Source organism: Bombus pyrosoma, linkage group LG11, assembly GCF_014825855.1.
Source record: "Bombus pyrosoma isolate SC7728 linkage group LG11, ASM1482585v1, whole genome shotgun sequence".
In the NCBI taxonomy this organism is placed as follows: domain Eukaryota; kingdom Metazoa; phylum Arthropoda; class Insecta; order Hymenoptera; family Apidae; genus Bombus; species Bombus pyrosoma.
This window is the reverse complement of record NC_057780.1, coordinates 6859714-6881084: the sequence shown is the minus strand read 5'-3', so window position 1 is coordinate 6881084 and position 21371 is coordinate 6859714. Positions and strand designations below refer to the sequence as shown.

Below are 21371 nucleotides of genomic sequence, written 5' to 3'. Positions count from 1 at the left end.
CTATGGTTAATTATCGGTACTATCAATTGCGATCCAGTAAAGCAAAACGCGACGGCAGTGCTCTTAGAAAAAAACAGGAAGAATTATCCGATACCAGGAGTTTAAAAAACCTACTAATTCGAGATTGTCATCGTTTAAGGTAGGAGATATTTTAAGATGTACAGTGGTACATGCAGAATGAGATTTCGGAAATTTAGAATGAAATAGACATTCTTAAAATTGGGCGTGTGGCACCGCCTTTTTCACTATTCGTCACTCTGATACATTTACAATCTTTTTTTAATTATTTTATTGTTTTTTCCTCACAACTAAGTATAAAAATGTAAATATTACTTTAATTTTCCTGAAAAGATATATACCATTTTAATTAATTTTTCTTATGCCCATATCCACAGGTTTAATGTATTAATATAAAAATATTAAATGCTTCTGTATATATCAAAATACTTCTTAGACTGGTTGGTCTTGCATTTTATAACTGTAACTATAAAAAAACATAAATTAATTTGGTAATTTATGAACGTTACAATAACCTTTTTGTGTAATATTTTTTTAATACATTGGTTCTAAGAAAAGATGATTAGTGTGATATTTTTGAAAAAGTTCTTATTGTTTAAGATATCTTTTAGGGTACTATCGGTCTTACAAATATATATGTGTTTATGTATACATTATTTTAATTATAATATTTTAATTATACATTTTAATTATATGATAGTGTTTATCATGATAAAAGCTATTTTGATGTTATAGATATGATATCAAATCAATAGATATAATTAATTTGTATCTCATAAACAAGTGTGAAATAAACAGAATATAAATAAATGTATACTGCTGACCCTATTCTTGGATTTCCCACATGCACAGTAGTTTCACATCCTGCCTTTGTTTAATATAATGTCTTTTAATAATGATCATTTGTGGAAAAACGTTTAGTTTAATTAAAACATGCCAGTATTTATATAAAATAAAGTTTTAAGGTTTTTTATCTTTAATATTAATCTTTGTATATATGATTTCAGAAAAATAAACCAAAAAGTCCAAAAATGTCCAAAAAGCCAGGTACCACTCAAGCAATGCATAAGGTTATAATGGTTGGAAGTGGAGGTGTAGGCAAATCTGCTCTTACGTTACAATTTATGTATGATGAGGTACACTGATTTCATAAAAGCATATAAAAAAAATCGTGTTATATTATTGATTGATTGTTTTCTGTTTACATACAAATTAGTTTGTTGAAGATTATGAACCTACAAAAGCAGATTCCTACAGAAAGAAAGTTGTATTGGATGCAGAAGAAGTACAAATAGACATATTAGATACTGCAGGACAAGAAGATTATGCAGCAATTCGGGATAATTATTTCCGAAGTGGGGAAGGATTTCTTTGTGTATTTTCTATAACTGAGGATGATAGTTTTCAAGCTACTCAAGAATTTAGGTGAGTAACTAGTTATTTAATCTGTGGGACCTACATGTATTTGATTTTCAAGGCAAAATTATTTAATTTTATATATCTAGAGAACAGATTCTTAGGGTAAAAAACGATGAAAACATTCCATTTTTATTAGTGGGGAATAAATGTGATTTACAAGAAAAGAGAAAAGTTAGTTTAGCTGAAGCTCAAGCCAGGTCACAACAATGGGGTGTACCATATGTAGAAACAAGTGCAAAGACAAAAGAAAATGTTGATAAGGTAATGATTAAATTATACGTTTCAACTTTTATAGGCATTATATGGAAATAAATGTCTCTTAGAAAATTAACGTTATTAACAATTTTATGTTAATAATGACAAAATTTATATATTTATAATTGTATGTAAAAAAATGCACATGCATCATTGACATTTTGTTATCGTCTCAAATTTATTAGAGTTTTTAGAACACAAAAATTGCATGAAATATATTTAATTAGCTTTACATATAATTTACTGTATGTTTTATTTCCTATGCTACACATACATCTTATAGCTTTTGCACACATAATTCTGCAATAAAAACATACTGATATAAATATAATACAATATATAAATGTATATTGCATTTTTCTTTTTAAATTTATAAAGCACTTTCTCAAGCCTTGAAGCTTTGAGATGGCATCAATTGCACATTTGCAGGTATTTTTCGACTTGATGCGTGAAATAAGATCGCGCAAGATTGAAGATAAGTCAGCAAGCAACGGTCGCGGAAAGGACCGTGCCAAGAGGAAGAAAAAGAAGTGCAAAATTCTATAGGTTTGCTTTTTTTGCACTGTTTTTGATCTTTCATAAATGGACAACTGGATGATGATTCAGAAATTTTGTACATTGCAGTATTCTTTTCATTTTTTTCTGAAATTTAAATAAGTATTTATATGTGCAATTATCAGCAGGTAACAATTATACCAAAAGTATCAACCTTCTGCAAGAGTGTCTCTCAGGCATGTACAAAAGAAAATTACTTATATAAATTTCGCTTGTTATGTTGTTTCCAGCTTATGCCTGAAACACTGCATATGCATGTACAACTTCAATTCAATATCACAAATTACAAAGGCACAGACTGACTTTTTCGTTAATTTTTGAGACGTTTATTATAAAAGCAAAAAGAATGGGAATGAATTTATAAATTTTTACATGACATAGTAAATATAGCTCATTGATATGCATGTTTATTTTAGCGATGCAGATACCATACATTGTCGCACTGTACTTCTATTTATTCAACGCGTTTCATACTATATCTTAGTTCCATCAATTTAATAAATAAAACTTAAGCGACAGATACGGACAGAAAATAGATTTTATTTTTGGTCCTAATATTGATAATACATAGTAAAATTACTATAACCATGGTTTTTAAATATTAAATAGAGATATAAAATGGAAATTGACAGTTTCTTTATATTCTATTGCAGGTATTCTTTGACTTAATGCGTGCAATAGCTGCACGTAAAGCACAGGAAAACCAAGGAGATGGAAATGAACAGAAAAAAAGAAGTTGCTGTATTTTGCTCTAACAAACATAAAACAACGCGTATAGTTGCTATAATGGACCGTTCGACTTCTAATTGCAAAAACCTGAGTAAGAGAAGTGTATTTATATACATACATACATCCATATATACATATAAGTGCGTGACATACACATACATATGCAGAAGGAAGTTTTCTGACACTTTACAGTGAATTGACAGTAAAAATAAATATGAAGCAATTGTATTAAGAACGCATAATTTAAATGTTATTTAATAATTATCATATTAATAGGTGTAAACTTTGTACTCTTTTCCACTAAACCACTAAATAATTAATTTGTAATGTACTGGTGCATATAATTATAATTCGTAGATACTACTGTTAATTTATGTCGCAATATTTATTATAATGCAATAACAGTAACAAAGTTTTTAACAATGCACAAAATTACATTATATATATAGATGAACCCATTTCAAAATTTTTCATTACCACTAGAGTGCTGAAATATATATAGTTATTTAATTAAATGCTATAAAAATGAAAGGAAGAACAGAAAAGGTGAAGGAGAAAGATTAATGTGTATGTATATGTACATGTTCATGCAGTGTATGTTCATGTATGTATACATTATACATGTATACTAAGCACAATATTTCGTGATGATTTAATGATGGTTAACAAAAAAAAATGTTGCAAATATTTATTATAGGAACACTGTAACTGATTTTATTTGCAAATAAAATTATTATATATTCATTGGTGTATTTTGTATGTTTCTTTGAATCCTTGGATGATTTCAGCACTCTTGCTTTATGTTATCATTTATTAATAAAATGTTAATATTTTCGACTTGCTTAAATTTGTTCTAGAATGAGACAGTCACAGCACTGTAAAGTACAGAAGACATACATGTGGTAATTAATCCACAGTTTATTTATCATTTGTAATATGTTATAAGACTAGTTTGCAATATACAGCTATGTACAAATGTAATACAATTTATTATTTTCATATTAAAATAGCTTTGTATCTCTTCTGAACAAGCAAATATAAATAGAATAGTTATATTTACATCTGAGAAAACAACAAAAATGTTGATTCTGATTTTCAGAGAAAGTAGTTCTATTTTGAAAAATAATATAACTTTTTTTCACCTTTAACCTTTTTAACCTTTGGTTAAAAAGATCATTAAATATAAATATAGCACAAGTCATTATTCAAAAATACATATTCTTATTATTAAGCAAGTAATTAAAATGTATACAAAATATTGTGTCTATAAATTAATGTATTTCAATAGACTGAGAACATTATTAATGCTAATCTAAAAGACTTGAACCTCTATGAGGTGCATTTATTCGTGGAAAAATAAGAAAATCTTGATATTATATTTACATTTTACACCTATATATATATATATATGTAAAATGTGTGTGTGTATATATATATACACACGCGCGCACACACACGCATGTAGGTACTATTAAGTACTGAAATTTTACAAAATGGTTATGATTTGAAACATATTTATTAAATAACATTTTAGAGAATAAGTAATATTTTTTCTGCACTTTCCTTTTGATATTTTTGTACTATTGAAATTAATTGTGCCTTTTTAAGTGTTCACTATTAAGAAATTGAAATTAATAATATAATAAAGTTTTTTAATATAGCTTATCAGTGTGTATAAATTAAAAAAATTTCATCTCATGAATATCTGTATAGGAGATATATTACATATTATAATTATTCATAAATGTACGCTATGCATATAAATATAAAATTGTCGCTTTATCATAAATTAAATCATTCTTTATGTAATTATCATGTACTATCAACACTATAATTTAACTATGTATCTATAGCTTTTGCTAGAATCTATTTTGTGCAAGTTAGAAGAGCAATGTTGTATATGATTTTTACACACACATACATCATGCGTCTTAAGATAATGAAAATGTATTACTAACTAGTAAATTAGTCAAATTGTATGATGTAAGTATATGTAATGTAAGTGCAATGTTACATACATTATTTTCTCTGCACAAAGTTAAATAAATAAATATGAATATAAAATAATGTAACAAAAATAGCCCTGAATTTTTATTTCTTAATAATTTAGTGATCGTCAAATTACAATAAAATTTTAACTATCAAATAATATTTGATTAAATATCGAATAATTTTTGTAACAAATTATGATTATAGTTATCTGTACTTTTTGAGTACCCGTTATATGGAGGTACAAGTATTGGACAAATTTCACAAATATCCAATCAGAAGTATAAACGTATAGAAATTTTTTGTTGTCACTGAAATTTACTATTAACACTCAAAGTTACCATGAATCATTCGTAAAACAGTCGAAAAAAATGAATATTGAAGTGTCAGATTTAAATGAAAATGTTTGTTAAAAAAATATGTTCGAGGTTAAGGAACATTTTTTAAGATCAGAAAATAGAATCATAATGCATAGCCGCAAAACGCATCATCCTTTTTTTATTATTTTAAGCAAAAAGTTAGAGTAATGTATTTTATTTTTGTTGACAAAATTTCATAAAACTACTACAAAATGAGTAGTATTAAACTTGATATACAGTGGTCTCCAGTTCATGCCAATAAATTTATTACATGGGGTACAGAAATCTGTTTGTATGAAGTAATACAAGTAAAAGACAATAATAGACAATTATGTGAGTAAATGTCTCTTATAAAATATAATTATATTTCATACATAGTTTAGTAGAAATAGAATGTTATTCCATATCTTATATTTTCGTTACAGATACAAAGATTTCTGATTCTACAGTTGCTCATTTACTTGCAACAAATACTAATCATCATTATGTCAAATGTATTGATATATATCCACAATTAGAACCAGATATTCTATTAGCTGTTGGACAAGCAAATGGAAAAGTTGTTTTAACTACTTTTGGTCCAACAATTTTTGATTCCCAAGGTCTTAGTGGGAAGGAACTAGGTAAATTATTTCAATAAATAAAATCTATTACACATTTATATTTTATTACATTTACAAATTATTATAGTCCCAAAACATGCAAGACAATGCAATACAGTTGCTTGGAATCCCATAGACACAAATTTAATTGTGTCTGGTTTAGATAAACATAGTAAAGATCATTCCATTTTATTATGGGATATAAATAAAGGTTTGCAAACCGTTGAAAGAGTGCATCACCACAATACAGTGCAGACAGATTCTATGAGACCTATTGCAGAAGTTGGTGTTTCAGAAACTATACATTCTATTGCTTGGTTCAAACATGAACAAAAATGTATGGTAGTTGGCACTAATAACAAACAATTAAAAATCATTGATTTCAGAGGTATTATAATAAAACAGTGTCATTGCATATTTTTTATACGTAATGTAATTTGTCATATATACATTATATTATTTTATATTAGATTCTGCAAAAGTGGTCAACACAACAGCCACTAAAGCTGTTTATAATGTATCAGTAAATCCGCATAATAATTATCATTTACTTTCAAGTGTTGATAATCAGATAACAATTTGGGATACAAGATGCTTTGAAAAACCTGTTTTAACATTATCACAAACTAGACAAATTACGAAAGTATTATGGTGCCCAACTAGGCACAATCTTTTGGGTGCTTTACAAAAAGACTCAGGTAGAGTATCAATTTAATTTTCTCTTAATTTAATCATAAATTGTATTAGTAAGCATTGATATCATCTTTCATAAAGCGACACTGCATTTGTATGACATTCAACATTGTGGAATTGGAGGAGGAGAAGATACAGAACCTGGAGCATTAGAAAGAACAGTTGCACCACCTTGGTATAGCCCTGTAAGTTTTTCATGGCATCCAACACACGTGAACAGATTATTGGCAATATCTCAACAAGGTTTGACAATATCATATTATAAACTTATACAAATTATAAAACAAAATGTTTCTGATTTTATTTTATCCTTTTAAAGGACTTACAGATTATACAGTTTGTGAAAGAATTACAGTAAACTGGTCAACACGATCTCATCTTGCCTGGAATCATGCTTCAAAATCATTTAAATATATATGCAGTAATGATAATATTTACAAAGCCCTGAACGATATTTCTATCTTAACTAAAACACGTGCTGCTTCAGAATATGGCTTACTTGTAAGTTAAGGAAATTTACAATTTATATTTTTTATATAACATCTTTAATATATATATCTGTAGCCAGAGCTGGCTCAGAATGGGGAATTGGCTGAAAATGAAACTCTGAAAAACTTATGGCAGTGGTTGTACTTAAGTCGCTATTTAGTAGAGGATGGCACTATACCATCTGCAGATAATAAACATCCAGGTGTCAGGTAAATTAATGATTTTCTAATCATATATCTGAAAATTCACGAAATAATATCTATTAATGTTACATAGAACAGTTTTAAAACTAGATGGCCAACAAGGAGCTACTAATGGTTTCCTAAAGTCGGAACTAATTCATCGTCCTTGGTCAGATATAGGATCTAATCATACCGCAAAAATTTACAGGTATAAAATACATGCAATGTATTATACTAAAGCTTTGTAACATAATTTAATATTTATATAATAGATCTGCAGACAGAGATAAAGGATTGCTTTTGTGTGGTTGGAGATTTGATAAAGATACCAATACCCTTTATGATAACTTATTCTTAGAAAGATTAGAAAGAGAAGGAGCATATCCAAGAGCAGCAGCAATTGCAGTTTTTAATTTGTGTTTACGGCAAGCTATCGAAATTTTAAATCGAGGAGCTACTAAAATGTCAATGTCTACAAATTTAAATATCGTTGCTATGGCTTTATCAGGATTTTCCGAAGACCGGAATAGTATGTGGAGAGAATCATGTTTAAAATGTAGATCTCAACTTACAGACCCTTATTTGAGAGCAACTTTTGCTTTTCTAACAGCAGACGATTCTTATGAAAACGTTTTGGTAAGTACACATTGATCTTTGTTCCTTATAAAACATAATATTCATATATGAAATGAAAAAAATAAATATTTTTAGAATGAAAACGGTATGGCAGTTGAAGACAGAGTAGCCTTTGCACTTATGTTTTTATCGGATAATAAGTTAAGCGAATATTTAAAAAAATTAACTCAAAAGTTAACTGATGAAGGAAATTTAGCGGGTTTTCTTTTGACAGGTTTGCATAATTTAATAAACACATGCTAATTATAATATTTACTTATTATGTATTGCGTCTTAGGTACTAGTTTAGAAGGTATACAATTATTAAATCGGTACTTAGAAATTACCGGTGATGTTCAAAGTTGTAGTTTAATAGCTATTAGAGCATTTACACCAACATTACTTCAAGAAAATCAAGTCCAAGTTTGGATTACAAGGTACTACAATAAACAATATTTACTTAAAAGATTATGGGAAGTAAATATAACTTCAAAAATTGCAATAAAGTTATAGAAATCTTTTGAATGCTTGGAAAATGTGGACCCAGAGGGCTCATTTTGATATTGCGATGAGGTCTTCAACGAATGAAAAGCCTCCGCAACAAATATATGTTTCTTGTAATTTTTGTGGTAAAAGTATATCAGCCTTTATGCAAGGTTTAAGTAGAGCAAGAGGACCTTTTGGCAGGTTAGGAAGTACACCCAATAAACTGAAGGTAATATGTCCCTATTTGAATATTTGATAGAGCAATAATTAAAGTTTCAAGTAAAATAATATTTTATATTTATAAAATAATGTCTTCTTACTTTTTTGTAGATGTCTTCGTGTCCAAATTGTAGAAAACCATTACCGCGATGCGCAATATGCTTGATGCATATGGGCACAGTAAGTGGATTGCAAATGACAACATCCAGTGTTAGTAGAAGCGAAGAATGTGATAATAAATTGACAGAATTTAGTAATTGGTTTACATGGTGTCAAACATGTAGACATGGTGGTCATGCTGATCATATTACACATTGGTTTCGGTAATATATCTTAAGATCATACGTATTAATTTCCTCTAATTCATATATTTTCTCTTTTAAATAATTTATTGTTTTATTTAAACAGGCAACATTCAGAATGTCCAGTAACCTCATGTACATGTAGATGCTTCTCTTTAGATGCATCATGTAAAATAGCAGTGGGTATAACATAAATAAAAAACTAAGATTCTAAAAGCTTTAAATAATACTGATGATACTCATTAAAGTTTTAGGATTTCATTTTGTACATTTCTTGGAACAACATGAATATTATTATAAACGAAGGATAATGAGTCTTGTGAACAAGATATTATTTAAATTTATTATAAAAGAATAATTTACACTTCGACATATATATTAAAATAATCGTATTCTTATAAAAAGTTTTTAAGCATTTTTATAGGTTATACAATTATAAATTTAAAACCCTGTTTCATCTTCAGACATTTTCCATTTTCCTGGTCCTAATACATTCAAGATAACCATGAGTTGTTTATATCGATCGACATCTATAATTAATATTTTCTTTATTTTTATACACCTTACGATGTATATGTATATAAAATAAGATCGAAATTTACCAAAATTCTCTGTCATACTAAGTGGGAATACTATATAATTACTGCAATTCATTGTAGATGCGGATTGTAATGTGCCATGTATTTCTATATAACCTTCAGCATCGTTATCAATTGGTACTGGTAAAGTTACATTAACTTGTACACCATCGGTCGTTTTTAATTCTATATTTTTACCGTTTGAACCTTTCTAGAAATTAAAAAATATTTCAATAAATTAACATAACTAATTCTAACGGAATAAATACTATAAGTCAGAAACAACTATTGGCATCGAGTAATGGTATTTATGTATATTCTTACATTAATATCAAATAAATCTCTTACTTTTCCAATAGTGCCAAGTATAATTACTTGTTCTCCAACATTTTGTGCCAATTGACGACCTTCAATACGCTTTTTTATCATTTTCTTCTTTGTTAATAATACCTCTACTTCCAAAAACTGTTTTGAAAATTATACATTATACATCGAAGCATTATAGTGACATGACAGTGATTTAAATATGGTGTTTTCGGACAATCAACTTTTAGATCTAAAATACTAGATCTAACATAAGCTATGAATTGGTGAATAAAATGATAGAACTTAAATTCTTATTTTCTGGCCAATTATTAAAACATTCAAGACATTATAATGAACTATTTTTATATATTAAATATATCTCCGTATTAGATTTAATCACTACAGTGTAGTGAATTCTTGCAAAAAGTTGGTCAGTATATTTATTGGACATATATGAGTAGCTACGTAGCATTTTGAGTTCTACCATCTAAGGTTTTTTGCTTCTATGTGCTGCACCTACAATCAGTGCGGCTTCTTCCATTCGTTTTTGGTTCTACGTTACATCGTGTTGTGCGAATGATTCTCAAAGGAATCAAACCATATTATTTTCATTATTTTGTGCTAGTACTTATCGAGAATAGAGTACTAAAGTTGCAAATAAACTATTGAGAAAGGTAAATATCTCTAATAACGTGTAATGCATCGAGAAATATTGTCGATGTTTTATCGAGGATAACAATGGCTGCAATGCGACATTTAAAATGATTTCTTTCCTTTACTAATGCGTATGGAGTATGGAATTTTAGAATTAAATTTTATAATGAATTGAAAGCATCGAAATTTACCAAACGTTTAACCTTATCATGATTCTTAGAATTAGATCATGCACGATTGTATGATCTACATATTTTTCGTCATATATTGGCAAATAGAAAGATCTTATAACATAACCTGATATATTGATTATATAGGTATCAATGCTTTTTACAGATTGAGGTTATAGAGAAATGGAGCAAGAATCGAGACGTAAAGGGCCAAGAAGCCCTAGTGCAGACTCAGAAGACTCATCTCATAGAAGAAGATCAAGGAAATATGATCGATCTCCATCTCCGAGAAGAAGCAGATATCGAAGATCTCGTTCCAGAGATAGAAGATCACGTTCCAGTTCCAGAGATAGAAGAAGGAAAGACTCTAGTCGTTCACAACAAGAATGGAAACAACAAGCTGCATCTCAGTCTCAATCTTCTACTCCTAATACAGCTAATCCTGGTGGTTATGTTCCAGCAGTCCATAATCAATACCAGGTAAATCAAATATATCTAGGAAAAAGGAAAGAATATAAAAGAAGGAAATAAATAATATATATTTATTTTTCAGGCACCGCCACCTCCAAACACCAGTCAACCACCACCACCTTTGCCAGCTTATAACCAAGGCTACAATAATTACAATTACAACTATGGGCAAGGCTATGACTACAGTTACCAGCAACCCACTGGTTATCGCAGTGTAAGTTTTTTAAAAGAGTACATTAGTTCAAAGGAGTATGTTATATAAGAATGATTAGCTGATATCGTAATAATTAAAATTATATTGCGTTTAAGGCAATATAATTAAATTTCAATACTTTTGGAACATTACCTATTCATAGGTTTGATTGTATTGTATGAGTTTGTAAAAGTAATTATGAAATTATTACACAAACTACCGAAATGTTTTTAATAATATTTGGTAGTATTGTCCATTTTTTGGGGGATGAACATTACGTTCTTTTGCATCGCGAAGTATTGTGAATCCCCTCGTAAGTATAACGTTCGCGTTGTTTATTTTATTGGCATCGACATTGGAAACCAGTATTATTGACCAGATGATTTGTCTTCAAGAATCTTCCGTGTATTATCCAAAGTTCTGATTTGAGTATGGACAAATAAAGGTAAGGTTTGATAGAAGCATTGTTTGAGTATTTGACATCAAATGTATATTTATTTTGTTAGGATTATCCACCACCAAATTGGCAAGGGAATCAGGTAGCTTATAACAATCAACAACCACCACCTCCTCCCTCACTAACATCCCAGCAAGAATCAACAAGACCAGTGGATAGTGGTTCCTCTGGATTAGTGTCGTCCTTGGCAAGACCGGAAGATGCCAAGAAGGAAGGTGAGTCTTTTATTTTATTTTGATTTAAATTTATTAGCTGATATTATTTTAATACATTTTTATGTTCTATGCCCAGCAGCAATTGCAGCTGAGGTAAAACAGCAAAAAGCAACTCTGGCTAAACAGCGTGAAGAATACGTTAAGAAATCTACTACATTACAACGCGAATTGGAGATTCTGCGACAGCAGTGCGATGAAATTGGTAAAGAAGGAGGAAGAGAGAATAATCGTATTATAAAAGAGAATCAGAAATTGCAGGTACGCAATTATTACATAAAATGATCAACAATATATTTCAACAGTTTTTCATTGTATGTTAATTCTTAATTTACAGATTGAGATACAAAATAAAATGAAATCGATACACAATGTAATCGATATGCTTACCGGAATTATAGGAGATAAAGCTACTGTTGATGATCTGAAAAGCAAGTTTAAATTAGAAATTAGCAAATGTTCAAGAAGTCCCAAAGAAGACTTTCCGAAAGGAAAATCGTTGTCGCCCGACCGATCATCGGCATCCGACTCCGACAAGGAATCCAAAATTGAAAGGGACATGAAAGAACGAAGGTCTCCCGAAGATTCTAAACCTATGTACAATTTTGTACATTATGACCCAGAAATGCACTGGTGTAAAGTCTGCGATATATTTCCTAAAACGGCAAAGGAATATTTGAATCATCTGCATAGCAATGAGCACAAAGAAGCTTGCTTAGTAAGTTGCCTGTTATTCTAATAATAGAGTTTTAGTGAAACTCATTCAGCTCTGGTATAGGTACTTTCAATAACTGAATGTAGAAATTTCTAACTGAAGATCGTTTTCATAAATAACTTTTATAATCATTAGAACAGGATGCAGAAAAATCTAACTGATAATTGATTTACATTGTGAGAGAACAAATGGATTCGATTAAAACTATGTATTTCTAATTTGAACTATATTTGTATAAGGATGATATATTACAGTAACAGTCAACCTGCAGGTACTTGGTACATAGTCTGATTGATGTATCATAACAATGTCTCATTAAAAAGTACCACCGAATATTTGTATAGTATTGTAGGAAACATTGTTATTAACATTTAATTCCCTGCAACAGGAACGCAAGATAGTTGACATGCCGTGGCATGAGCGGAATGGAGAGGGAACGGAAAAGGAAGTGCCCTATTATCCTGGACTGCCAACGAAAAGAACACCTATTAAAGGTATGGTTCATTTCAGTGGATAATTACTAATAGAATACAATTCCGTAGCTTGTGCACAGACACTGTGTCCGGTATGTATTGAAGAGATCTACGACTATGATTTGCTCAAAAATTTGCTTGCATTAACATACGTATTATCGACTTACATAGTCGAATTATGTACGTGAAAAGAAAGATAATTAGGCTTCGAACATTTCTTGCTTTTTCCTTTCTTCAAATTATTCAAAATAATATACATCAGAGATGTCCGTTGTGGAAATGAATCGTTTTATAAATTTGTACGCGGAATAATTTTTATTTTTTCCGTGAAGTGTCGTCTTTTACACATCACAATGTTAGCAGCAAATTTTGTAGCAATGATGTAAACACCATAAAGATGCACTGGATTTTAAATGGACTCGAGGAGCACACTTTCGGGCGATTTCAGATATTTCAGCTTCTATAATCGAACCATTTAAAATTATTCCTCGCAAGTGTACTGTTCGTCGATTCATCGTATATAGGTCCACTTACAGTCAAGAATGAACAAAGGAAGATCTTATCAATGTGAAATATATATTAATATGAATCAATGTTATCATAATGCTGGTGCGTGTATAAATACAAATAACGTATATAGTTATATGAAAATGTGTAAATTGTGATATTCGCTCGTGTCACTTATTTTATTTAGCATATAAATTATATTATTAAATAGGTTTATGATATATATTATAAATCGAAATATTTTTGTGAAACGTACTGTAAATGCCGATTAATTTTTTTGAGATATATGTAGAACTTATAACAATTATTAATTTTTAGCTTTTATATGATTAATAAAAGTTAAGAAAAAAGATCAAAAAAATACATGAGGTAGTTGCAGTACGTGTAAAAATTCTATGTTATGTTGCTTTATGTAATTTCTTATTTTCATTTTACTTGTAATATCTTTGTGGTATATTTGTATGAATAAAACATGATTTCTTCCCATCCCTTTTTTCTTCTAGAATTCAACGTGGGAGACTACGGAAGAATATTTAATGTTATCAACCATTTATTGAGCATCTTTTAATATATATTGTTTTTGTTTTCAGTGACATGAATGTGTCGTGGCAGAATATAAGGTCATTCTTTATGAACTTAAATTGTTTACCATTTTCAAAGCTTAAGTAATGCTAAGTGTTAAAATATTTGCTTATAGGTTTACAGTTCTTCAGCGCTGCAACAGCATGGTACTGCAAGCTTTGCGATTCCTGGATCGGGGATCTCCATTGCGCAAGTTTGCACCTGAAATCTAAACAACATTCAGAAAATTATTCTGTATGTTCTTTATTTTCTAAATTCTGTATTTCAAAAAAAGGGGCAATATAAAATTAATTAATTAACATCTTTATTTAGCGTTTTGTCGAGCAAAATCCACATTGGGAAACCGATTGGATGGCAGATCGTGAGAAAGCATTCTCAGAGGAGAAACACAAACAGATTCAAATGGAATTGCAGAAACACAAAGACGACGATCCGCCACCAAAGTCAAAGAAATCAAAAAAATCGAAGAAAAGCAAGAAGAAATCTAAGAAGCGAAGAAACAGAAGCAGTGGTAGCGACAGTTCCAGCGAATCAGAAAATTCGGACACAGATTCCGACCAGGATATGTCCAAGAGCATTCGTGTCGCTATGCGAAATAAAATGAAAGCGTCGACGCAAGCCATTCTGAATGAGGAGATAGATTATCATCGGATAAAACTGAAAGGACACTGGTCAAAAATGGCGCAACACTTGAATCAGTCACTGACTCCAGAACCTCAACCTGTCGAAACTGATGAAAGACAGCTATTGAATTCGATCAGAGACAAATTAAAAGCGAAGCAGGAAGAAGAAATGAAGTCTATTAGTAATCGAAGGCTGAGCCAAGAGAAAGTAATCGAAGAAGAGGAGGAAGAACAAGAACAGGCTTCTTTTTCGAACAAATCAAAGCCAGAGAATTTGGAAGCTTGGGGACCAAAAGAACCTCCTAAACCCTTCTGGATAAAGAAGGAAGAGGAAAAACCGCAACCCATAGCCAACAAACCAATAGAATTACCCAAACCAGAAGAAATGCCTAAACCGCATATGGGATTCTGGACAAAACAGCAAGTCAACATGACCGTAAAACCGCCTGAAAATAAATCTGTAGAGAAGGAGGATGAGAGACAACGAGAAAGCGATAGATACAAAGACGATCGGGATAGAAAGTATGACAGACGGGAGGATAAATACGATCGTTATAGCAGCAGGTACGAAAGAAGGCGCGGGCGAGACAGAGATCGTGATCGTGACAGAGATAGGGATAGGGACCGTGATAGGGACAGGGACAGGGATAGAGATCGAGACAGGGATTATTACGATGATCGAAGAAAACGAGATAGTAATGAATCTCCTCGACGTGAAAGAAGTTGGCGCGACAGCCCAAAGAGAGGTTACGATAAATATGGTAAAGACAGAAGAGACGATAATTCATCTAACGACGAGTCCAAATTCGAGAAGAAAACAAACGAATCCGCGTCTAAATCTAAGAAGGGTAGTATACAGACTAAAAAGTCAACGCCTCAGGTATCGAAAGGTAAATTACCATTCATTGGTAGATTACCGCTATTTAAGAAGAAAGCTGAAGAACCAAAGTTGCCTGAGAAAGATATTACTCCTCTTCCCTATCAACAGAGTAAATTCGAAGATACACCGAAAGTTCCCAATGAGATCATAAACCCACCTGGTGTTGTACATATCACCAAGCTTGCAACTCCAATAAATCTGGGTAATAATAATAACACTACTAGCAGCAGTAACAATAATAATAGCACCATTACTACTACAGCTAATAGTACAAACACTCTACCTCCTCAAACCAACAAAAGTCAACCGATGAAAATATTGGTAGCTCCACCACCTCCGGTATTGAATGAAACGAAACCTACACAGCAGGTGGTCGATATGGAGATTGAAGATCAATCCGAGGAAACAGTAATAGAGGAACCAATAATAGAGCAGCAAAAACAAACGCACAGTATATCGAAATTACCTCTGCCTCCACATCCTCCTCCTCCTCTGAATAGACCACCACCACCTTTCTCGACTACGTCGCAGCAGCAACAGCAGCAACAGCAACAGGCAACGGTACAAAGTAGACCGCAATTCCCTACGAATCGACCTCCACCGCCATTTATGACAACTCCACCACCATTTGTTCAGAGTCAACCACGATTTCCGCCTCATCAACCAGTACGGCCACCGGTGCAAAGTCATCCTCCTTTCATGGCAAATCCACCGCCACAAATGCCCACTGTACCTCCTTTCGTTCAAAATCATCAAAATCCACCACCACCTCCGCTACCAACTGTTGAGAATACTACACAAGACATTTCCGACATCCCGGAACCCACTGAAAAACGAACTGATCCAAGCATTCCTCTGCCTGATGATTTGCAAGAGGCCCTAAATATCATCTTCCCGAAAGAGGAAACAGAAACGAAACAACAAAGTCAACAAGAAAGTAACATTATGTATTCGTCTATGTATAGTATGTTAGGGTGTGTTGGGTATGGGCCAGAATATATGGATCAACCACCACCTGAAATTACTCAAGCGGAGACAGAAGTAGATACTCAACCTGGACCAGATGATTTGAAGATGTTAGGCATTGACGAAGGAGATACAATCCTATAAAACTTTTTATAAACTCACAATGTTCTCTGGTTCGAATGTTCTTTTGATAAGGATCTAGCGTTAAACTCTAAGTCACGTTGGCTGTCTATCCCTTCTACTTTGAAACAATTATTTGTATTGTAATTTCTTGACGTAAAATTTATACGTTATGTATGTTAACATCGAATATTATATAATTATGTAAACTAGTATTGTAAGTAAGAAATAGTAAATGTTTCTTTCTCATGTGCTAATGGCGAATTAGTTGATACTAAAACCTTAGCGAAATAACTGAGTAAAATGAGCTTGCAAAAGATTTACTATTTTTTATTAACTATACTGTTTTCATTTAATTCTGATTGAAAAAGATATCTCCAGGTTTTTATGAGTTTGCAAAAACTAAGCAATTAAGCTAAACGTTACAGTGTCATATAATTACTTTTACTTAAGGTGTATATATATATATATATATGTATATATATATATATGTATATATATATATACACACCTTAGACACATGTCAAAAATTAAATTTCCATATGTGTACAAGAGTATTAAAAACACTTCTTTAGAGATATAAGTAATCAGCCTATTTACTTTTCCAGAACACATTTGAATACTAGTAAGAACAACATAAACACTGTTTAGAAAACAAATTCAAAATGTACATTTGATTTATGAATAATATTCCATTAATAAATAACGAAATTACATAAAACGAGATGTGATGTTATAAAACTAAGGGATTCAAAGAAAAATGGACGCATTTTTCATTGCATTATTCAACTATGCTTTGTTTATTCTTTTTCTTGGAATTTTGTTTTTTCATCTGAAAATTATTTTATAGGGTTTTTTAAATGCTATATCACATAACTTCACCCTGAAGCGCACAACCTTCCATACAATACAATATAATTCAATGCCTTGTTTTCGACAGTAATGTCAGGTAATGCTAAATAAGAAATACAGATATTGCATGGCACATAACATGAATTATACAGCGTGTCCCGTAATCGATGATACAATCATGTACGGGGTGATTTTACATAAAAGAATAAGTCGAGAATATACAATAAATTTTTTTCATATGACGTTTTGTTTTCAAGAAAATGAATTTGAAAATTCGTCAAGTATATTGGGCATAAATAACATGTCTAATAGTGCTATATAGTATTGCCCTATTGTAATTTTTCAAATGTCACTTAATTACTTAATAATTATTTTGGGATTCAACGATATTTTTACTACATTACAATGGAACGAACAGTAACAAACTTCAAACTGTATGTACAGGGCACGCAAATTAGAACAATAATTAACTCCAATTTTAAAGCTAGTGTTGAAACGTTCCATGCATGAAATAAAATGACATTTAATTTTTATAATATTTATTATACTTTCTTCTTTTTTAAAAATGTCATTCGATATTATGCATAGTTTCAAACGCGTTTTTTATTATGTATAAGGAGATAAAATACTTATATACTTTTTATATGTGAAAATCAGTATCTAAAGTTAGATACTTGAATAATTCAAATCATTACCATTATTATTTAATACTATTTTTAAGCCCTGTGATTTTTAACATACATAAGTACAACACGGAATAAAATATCAAAAGATTGTTGTTCTTTAACCTATGAACAACATCTGCATATCAGAAAACAACAACGAACATGTTGTATATGTTGGAATGATAGCCCATGGAATGAATTATAATCTAAGTTTCCAAAGCTGCTGTGCACTAAAATCTAATTTGACTTCGTGAGTACTGTAGTAAAGTAGTACGAAAATTCAACATCGCTCAACTATCTTGAAAAGTACAAACAGTACATTAAATCTGTAATACAAGGCCCGCGCCTGAAATGTTATCTCCGCCGCCAGCAGTTTGCGCTGCTTCGGTGCAAACTAATACTGGTGCCACACAAACTTGAATAATAACATCTTTGCTTTCTATTTTTAACGTTTCGTCCCAACAGGACACTGGTTTCTCAATATCTAGTGCTATCCGGGTGCCATCAACGATAGACGTCGAAAAGCTATCGTCTAAAATCAACGCAGCTTTACTAATGTCGACCTAAAATTTCATAAGTTCATATATATACATATATAGGGTAGGTCAACCAAAAGGTATCATCTAAATATCTTTGCTATTGTATGAAAAATCTTCTCAGAACGAAGTTACACTATTTTAAAGGGCACAAATGACTAATGCTATGTTCGATATGATGGTCGTTCGCTGCAATGTATAATTCAAATCTTCTAATTAGTTTTTCATACATAGTTTCTATTTCATCCAATGTTATGGATACACCTGCAGCTGCAATTCTCTCCTTCATATCTTACGGCATTATAGGTTTGTCACGATAAACTACATTTTGTAATCTTATAAAATAATGACATTAAAAAAGTTTGCCCATTAATATATGTTCCCCTTGAAACAGTGCATTTTTGTCCTAAAAATATTTTTCAGACGATAGTAAGTGAAGGAGATATTTAGATGATCCCATTTAGCTGATTCACCCATATATTCATATAATTATAAGCTTATAATTAACAAAATATAATCATATTTACTTACATGGCTCGTCGCGCATACGTGTCTATGAGCTGTTAGCGATGCTTTGGCTGCCGCAGCCATCGTATTTTTCCATATAGAGCCTTTTACAGTAAATATAGCTTGATAGGCTAACGTGTGTACATGAATTCTAGTTAATTCTCGAGAATGCTCAATAGTCTTGCTTTTCATACGTATCAATTTGAATAACGTTCGCATTTGATCTAAGACTGTCGCTATACGTGGTGTTGAATTTGCCACTAATGAAATATTTCCGTAATACATCGCGTTATGCAAGTTGGCTATTTCTTGCTCATTCATCCCTAAACTATCGGCAAATGGAATAATCGAGTCGCAAAGCTCAAAAAGTAATTTATCTTCCGCAAACGAGGCCATTTCAAAATGAATCTTAGTCGATGCAGATCGATCCGTCATTTGTTTCTTTACTTTACGTAAAAGTTTCTGTCTATCACCTGCATTTCAATAAACGTTTTTCTAAACAGATCGCAAAACTTATAAAACTAAGAATAATGTTTCAATTACCATTAGGAAATGGATAATTATCCATCATTTGTAGACCACTGATCACAAGTAAGTTAGGCTCATATGTTAACAGTAGTTTATCAAATGCATCAAGAGAACTAATTCTAGGATTATTGGCATCATTGTGAACTATGTACCTAAAAAATAGTTATAGCGATTTAGGAAGATATATTACAATTATATGTCCACAATATTTTCTGAAGCTTTTTAAATATTATACCTATTAGCTCTAGCACTAGAATATGGACCCCAAATATCTCCATGTTTGTATTCAATTACTAAATGAATGTCATCCCTTTTCACTTCACCCCCTACGATATTAATAACCTGTGGTATCATTTGATGCAAGGATCTAGTCAGTTTTGCAGCAAGTGTAACATCACACCCTTCTCTTGCAAATCTTAAGGCCATAACTGCTGCGTTACCACCAATGGTAGAATATGAAGATGGAAATGAACGAGCTTTGGCAACAAGATTGTCAAATAGTGTTCTATTTGCCATGTATCTCCTGATAAAAAAATGAAATGTTAATAAAACGTGAAATAGGAAAAATTGAATTTCTCATTGAGAAATACAAAAATTCGATTAAAGGTGACATGGCAAAAGTAAGACTTACTCTGCAGCAGCTCCATGGCGAAAATAATAAGCGAAGCTTTTTAAAAGTTCTAGCTCTGTGTTGATTTCATCAAAATGTTGTGGTTGTCCGACTTCGTCGGAATAGTTGAGTAAATCTTTAGCATTGACGTATACGTCGGTACACACGCCATAACCTATCGCAACTTTCGGTCGTGATGACATCACGTGTTTATTTTCAAGTCTTTCCAAGCCATGGATCAAAGCTTGCAAACGTTTCTGAAGAACGTTCTCTGAATTTCTATAATAAATTGCGACTAGAACTATTAGTACAGTGAATGCTGTACCAAATTTTAATCCCCTGTTGTACCCCATTTTGAGTTCCAATAACAATGAACTAGGCGCTGTAATCACTGGGCTCTTTAAGAATCTAATCAATGCAGAGTTGATACATAATTTTATTAGATTATGACTAATAATGATAAATAACTGACATGAGCGCCATGCTATATCGGTTTAAAACAATTCTTTACTTTTTAAAGAGAAATTTTAAAATGTATGTTGCATTATAACTAGTTTGACTACATTATATGCATGGTAACTCAGCTAAAAGGGATCACATAAATATTTACCTTATTTATTATTGTATAAAGAAACTTTATACGACAAAGTTACAATATTTCAAGGGCCACACAGTAATTTTTTTGGAATAAGAGATGAATAAACTTATAGGACAACATATTTATCTACTTGAAGTATACAAATGCTCTTCGTAGAATAAAAGTACTTCCTATATATTTTTTTAAATAATATTTATTTAAAAAAACAACACAATTGATCTCATTGAACATAGAACTTCTTAGAATACATACATAC

General features: G+C 31.1%; 5 protein-coding genes across 10 annotated transcripts; 3 read left to right on the top strand and 2 right to left on the bottom strand.

Moving 5' to 3' along the window:
- The first annotated feature begins 8 nt into the window (after positions 1-8).
- LOC122572895 (ras-related protein Ral-a) lies at positions 9-5056 on the top strand. Of its 4 annotated transcripts, none has more exons than XR_006318591.1 (7): positions 9-139; positions 1026-1154; positions 1235-1443; positions 1524-1698; positions 2122-2238; positions 2373-2423; positions 2901-3008. XR_006318591.1 is itself a non-coding variant. In XM_043738552.1 (7 exons), exons 2-5 carry the CDS (start codon positions 1050-1052, stop codon positions 2236-2238), a joined length of 606 nt encoding a protein of 201 aa, XP_043594487.1. In that variant the 5' UTR covers positions 9-139; positions 1026-1049; the 3' UTR covers positions 2376-2423; positions 2901-3008. The 4 variants fall into 4 exon arrangements, 3 of the variants coding, with proteins under 3 accessions (XP_043594487.1, XP_043594486.1, XP_043594488.1); XM_043738552.1 differs by having other exon boundaries at positions 2376-2423; XM_043738551.1 differs by lacking the exon at positions 2373-2423 and having other exon boundaries at positions 2901-5056.
- Positions 5057-5245: 189 nt separating this feature from the next.
- Positions 5246-9316, top strand: LOC122573218 (GATOR complex protein MIOS-B). The gene is made up of 15 exons (XM_043739301.1): positions 5246-5657; positions 5750-5947; positions 6015-6314; positions 6397-6624; positions 6701-6862; positions 6939-7120; positions 7184-7317; positions 7385-7498; positions 7563-7926; positions 8002-8140; positions 8204-8342; positions 8413-8620; positions 8722-8933; positions 9019-9091; positions 9161-9316. Exons 1-15 carry the CDS (start codon positions 5537-5539, stop codon positions 9164-9166), a joined length of 2580 nt encoding a protein of 859 aa, XP_043595236.1. The 5' UTR covers positions 5246-5536; the 3' UTR covers positions 9167-9316.
- Positions 9290-10013, bottom strand: LOC122573223. 2 transcript variants are annotated; one of them, XM_043739315.1, is made up of 3 exons: positions 9815-10013; positions 9515-9701; positions 9290-9442 (listed from the first exon to the last, which is right to left on the bottom strand). In XM_043739315.1, exons 1-3 carry the CDS (start codon positions 9917-9919, stop codon positions 9354-9356), a joined length of 381 nt encoding a protein of 126 aa, XP_043595250.1. In that variant the 5' UTR covers positions 9920-10013; the 3' UTR covers positions 9290-9353. The 2 variants fall into 2 exon arrangements, with proteins under 2 accessions (XP_043595250.1, XP_043595251.1); XM_043739316.1 differs by having other exon boundaries at positions 9839-10000.
- Positions 10014-10305: 292 nt separating this feature from the next.
- On the top strand, positions 10306-17028 carry LOC122573217 (zinc finger matrin-type protein CG9776-like). Of its 2 annotated transcripts, none has more exons than XM_043739299.1 (9): positions 10306-10470; positions 10787-11100; positions 11174-11305; positions 11791-11956; positions 12033-12214; positions 12291-12671; positions 13057-13162; positions 14346-14464; positions 14543-17028. In XM_043739299.1, exons 2-9 carry the CDS (start codon positions 10804-10806, stop codon positions 16841-16843), a joined length of 3684 nt encoding a protein of 1227 aa, XP_043595234.1. In that variant the 5' UTR covers positions 10306-10470; positions 10787-10803; the 3' UTR covers positions 16844-17028. The 2 variants fall into 2 exon arrangements, with proteins under 2 accessions (XP_043595234.1, XP_043595235.1); XM_043739300.1 differs by having other exon boundaries at positions 10307-10470; positions 12036-12214.
- Positions 17029-17588: 560 nt separating this feature from the next.
- LOC122573220 (ADP-dependent glucokinase) lies at positions 17589-20927 on the bottom strand. Its single transcript, XM_043739310.1, has 5 exons — positions 20539-20927; positions 20143-20430; positions 19923-20059; positions 19404-19852; positions 17589-18899 (listed from the first exon to the last, which is right to left on the bottom strand). Exons 1-5 carry the CDS (start codon positions 20868-20870, stop codon positions 18657-18659), a joined length of 1449 nt encoding a protein of 482 aa, XP_043595245.1. The 5' UTR covers positions 20871-20927; the 3' UTR covers positions 17589-18656.
- Between the last annotated feature and the right edge of the window lie 444 nt (positions 20928-21371).

Excerpts from the sequence above, each read along its gene's own strand:
- LOC122572895 (XM_043738551.1), top strand. The coding sequence starts at position 1,050 with ATGTCCAAAAAGCCAGGTACCACTCAAGCAATGCATAAGGTTATAATG. Across the intron at positions 1,444-1,523 it reads CAAGCTACTCAAGAATTTAG|AGAACAGATTCTTAGGGTAA; the intron begins GTGAGTAACTAG and ends TTATATATCTAG. Across the intron at positions 1,699-2,121 it reads CAAAAGAAAATGTTGATAAG|GTATTTTTCGACTTGATGCG; the intron begins GTAATGATTAAA and ends GCACATTTGCAG.
- LOC122573218 (XM_043739301.1), top strand. The coding sequence starts at position 5,537 with ATGAGTAGTATTAAACTTGATATACAGTGGTCTCCAGTTCATGCCAAT. Across the intron at positions 7,499-7,562 it reads CATACCGCAAAAATTTACAG|ATCTGCAGACAGAGATAAAG; the intron begins GTATAAAATACA and ends TTTATATAATAG. Across the intron at positions 8,621-8,721 it reads GTACACCCAATAAACTGAAG|ATGTCTTCGTGTCCAAATTG; the intron begins GTAATATGTCCC and ends ACTTTTTTGTAG.
- LOC122573223 (XM_043739315.1), bottom strand. The coding sequence starts at position 9,919 with ATGATAAAAAAGCGTATTGAAGGTCGTCAATTGGCACAAAATGTTGGA. Across the intron at positions 9,702-9,814 it reads GAGATTTATTTGATATTAAT|AAAGGTTCAAACGGTAAAAA; the intron begins GTAAGAATATAC and ends TTTAATTTCTAG. Across the intron at positions 9,443-9,514 it reads TAGTATGACAGAGAATTTTG|ATGTCGATCGATATAAACAA; the intron begins GTAAATTTCGAT and ends TATTAATTATAG.
- LOC122573217 (XM_043739299.1), top strand. The coding sequence starts at position 10,804 with ATGGAGCAAGAATCGAGACGTAAAGGGCCAAGAAGCCCTAGTGCAGAC. Across the intron at positions 11,101-11,173 it reads CAGTCCATAATCAATACCAG|GCACCGCCACCTCCAAACAC; the intron begins GTAAATCAAATA and ends TTTATTTTTCAG. Across the intron at positions 11,306-11,790 it reads AACCCACTGGTTATCGCAGT|GATTATCCACCACCAAATTG; the intron begins GTAAGTTTTTTA and ends TTATTTTGTTAG.
- LOC122573220 (XM_043739310.1), bottom strand. The coding sequence starts at position 20,870 with ATGGGGTACAACAGGGGATTAAAATTTGGTACAGCATTCACTGTACTA. Across the intron at positions 20,060-20,142 it reads TCTAGTGCTAGAGCTAATAG|GTACATAGTTCACAATGATG; the intron begins GTATAATATTTA and ends ACTATTTTTTAG. Across the intron at positions 18,900-19,403 it reads ACGTATGCGCGACGAGCCAT|GTCGACATTAGTAAAGCTGC; the intron begins GTAAGTAAATAT and ends ATGAAATTTTAG.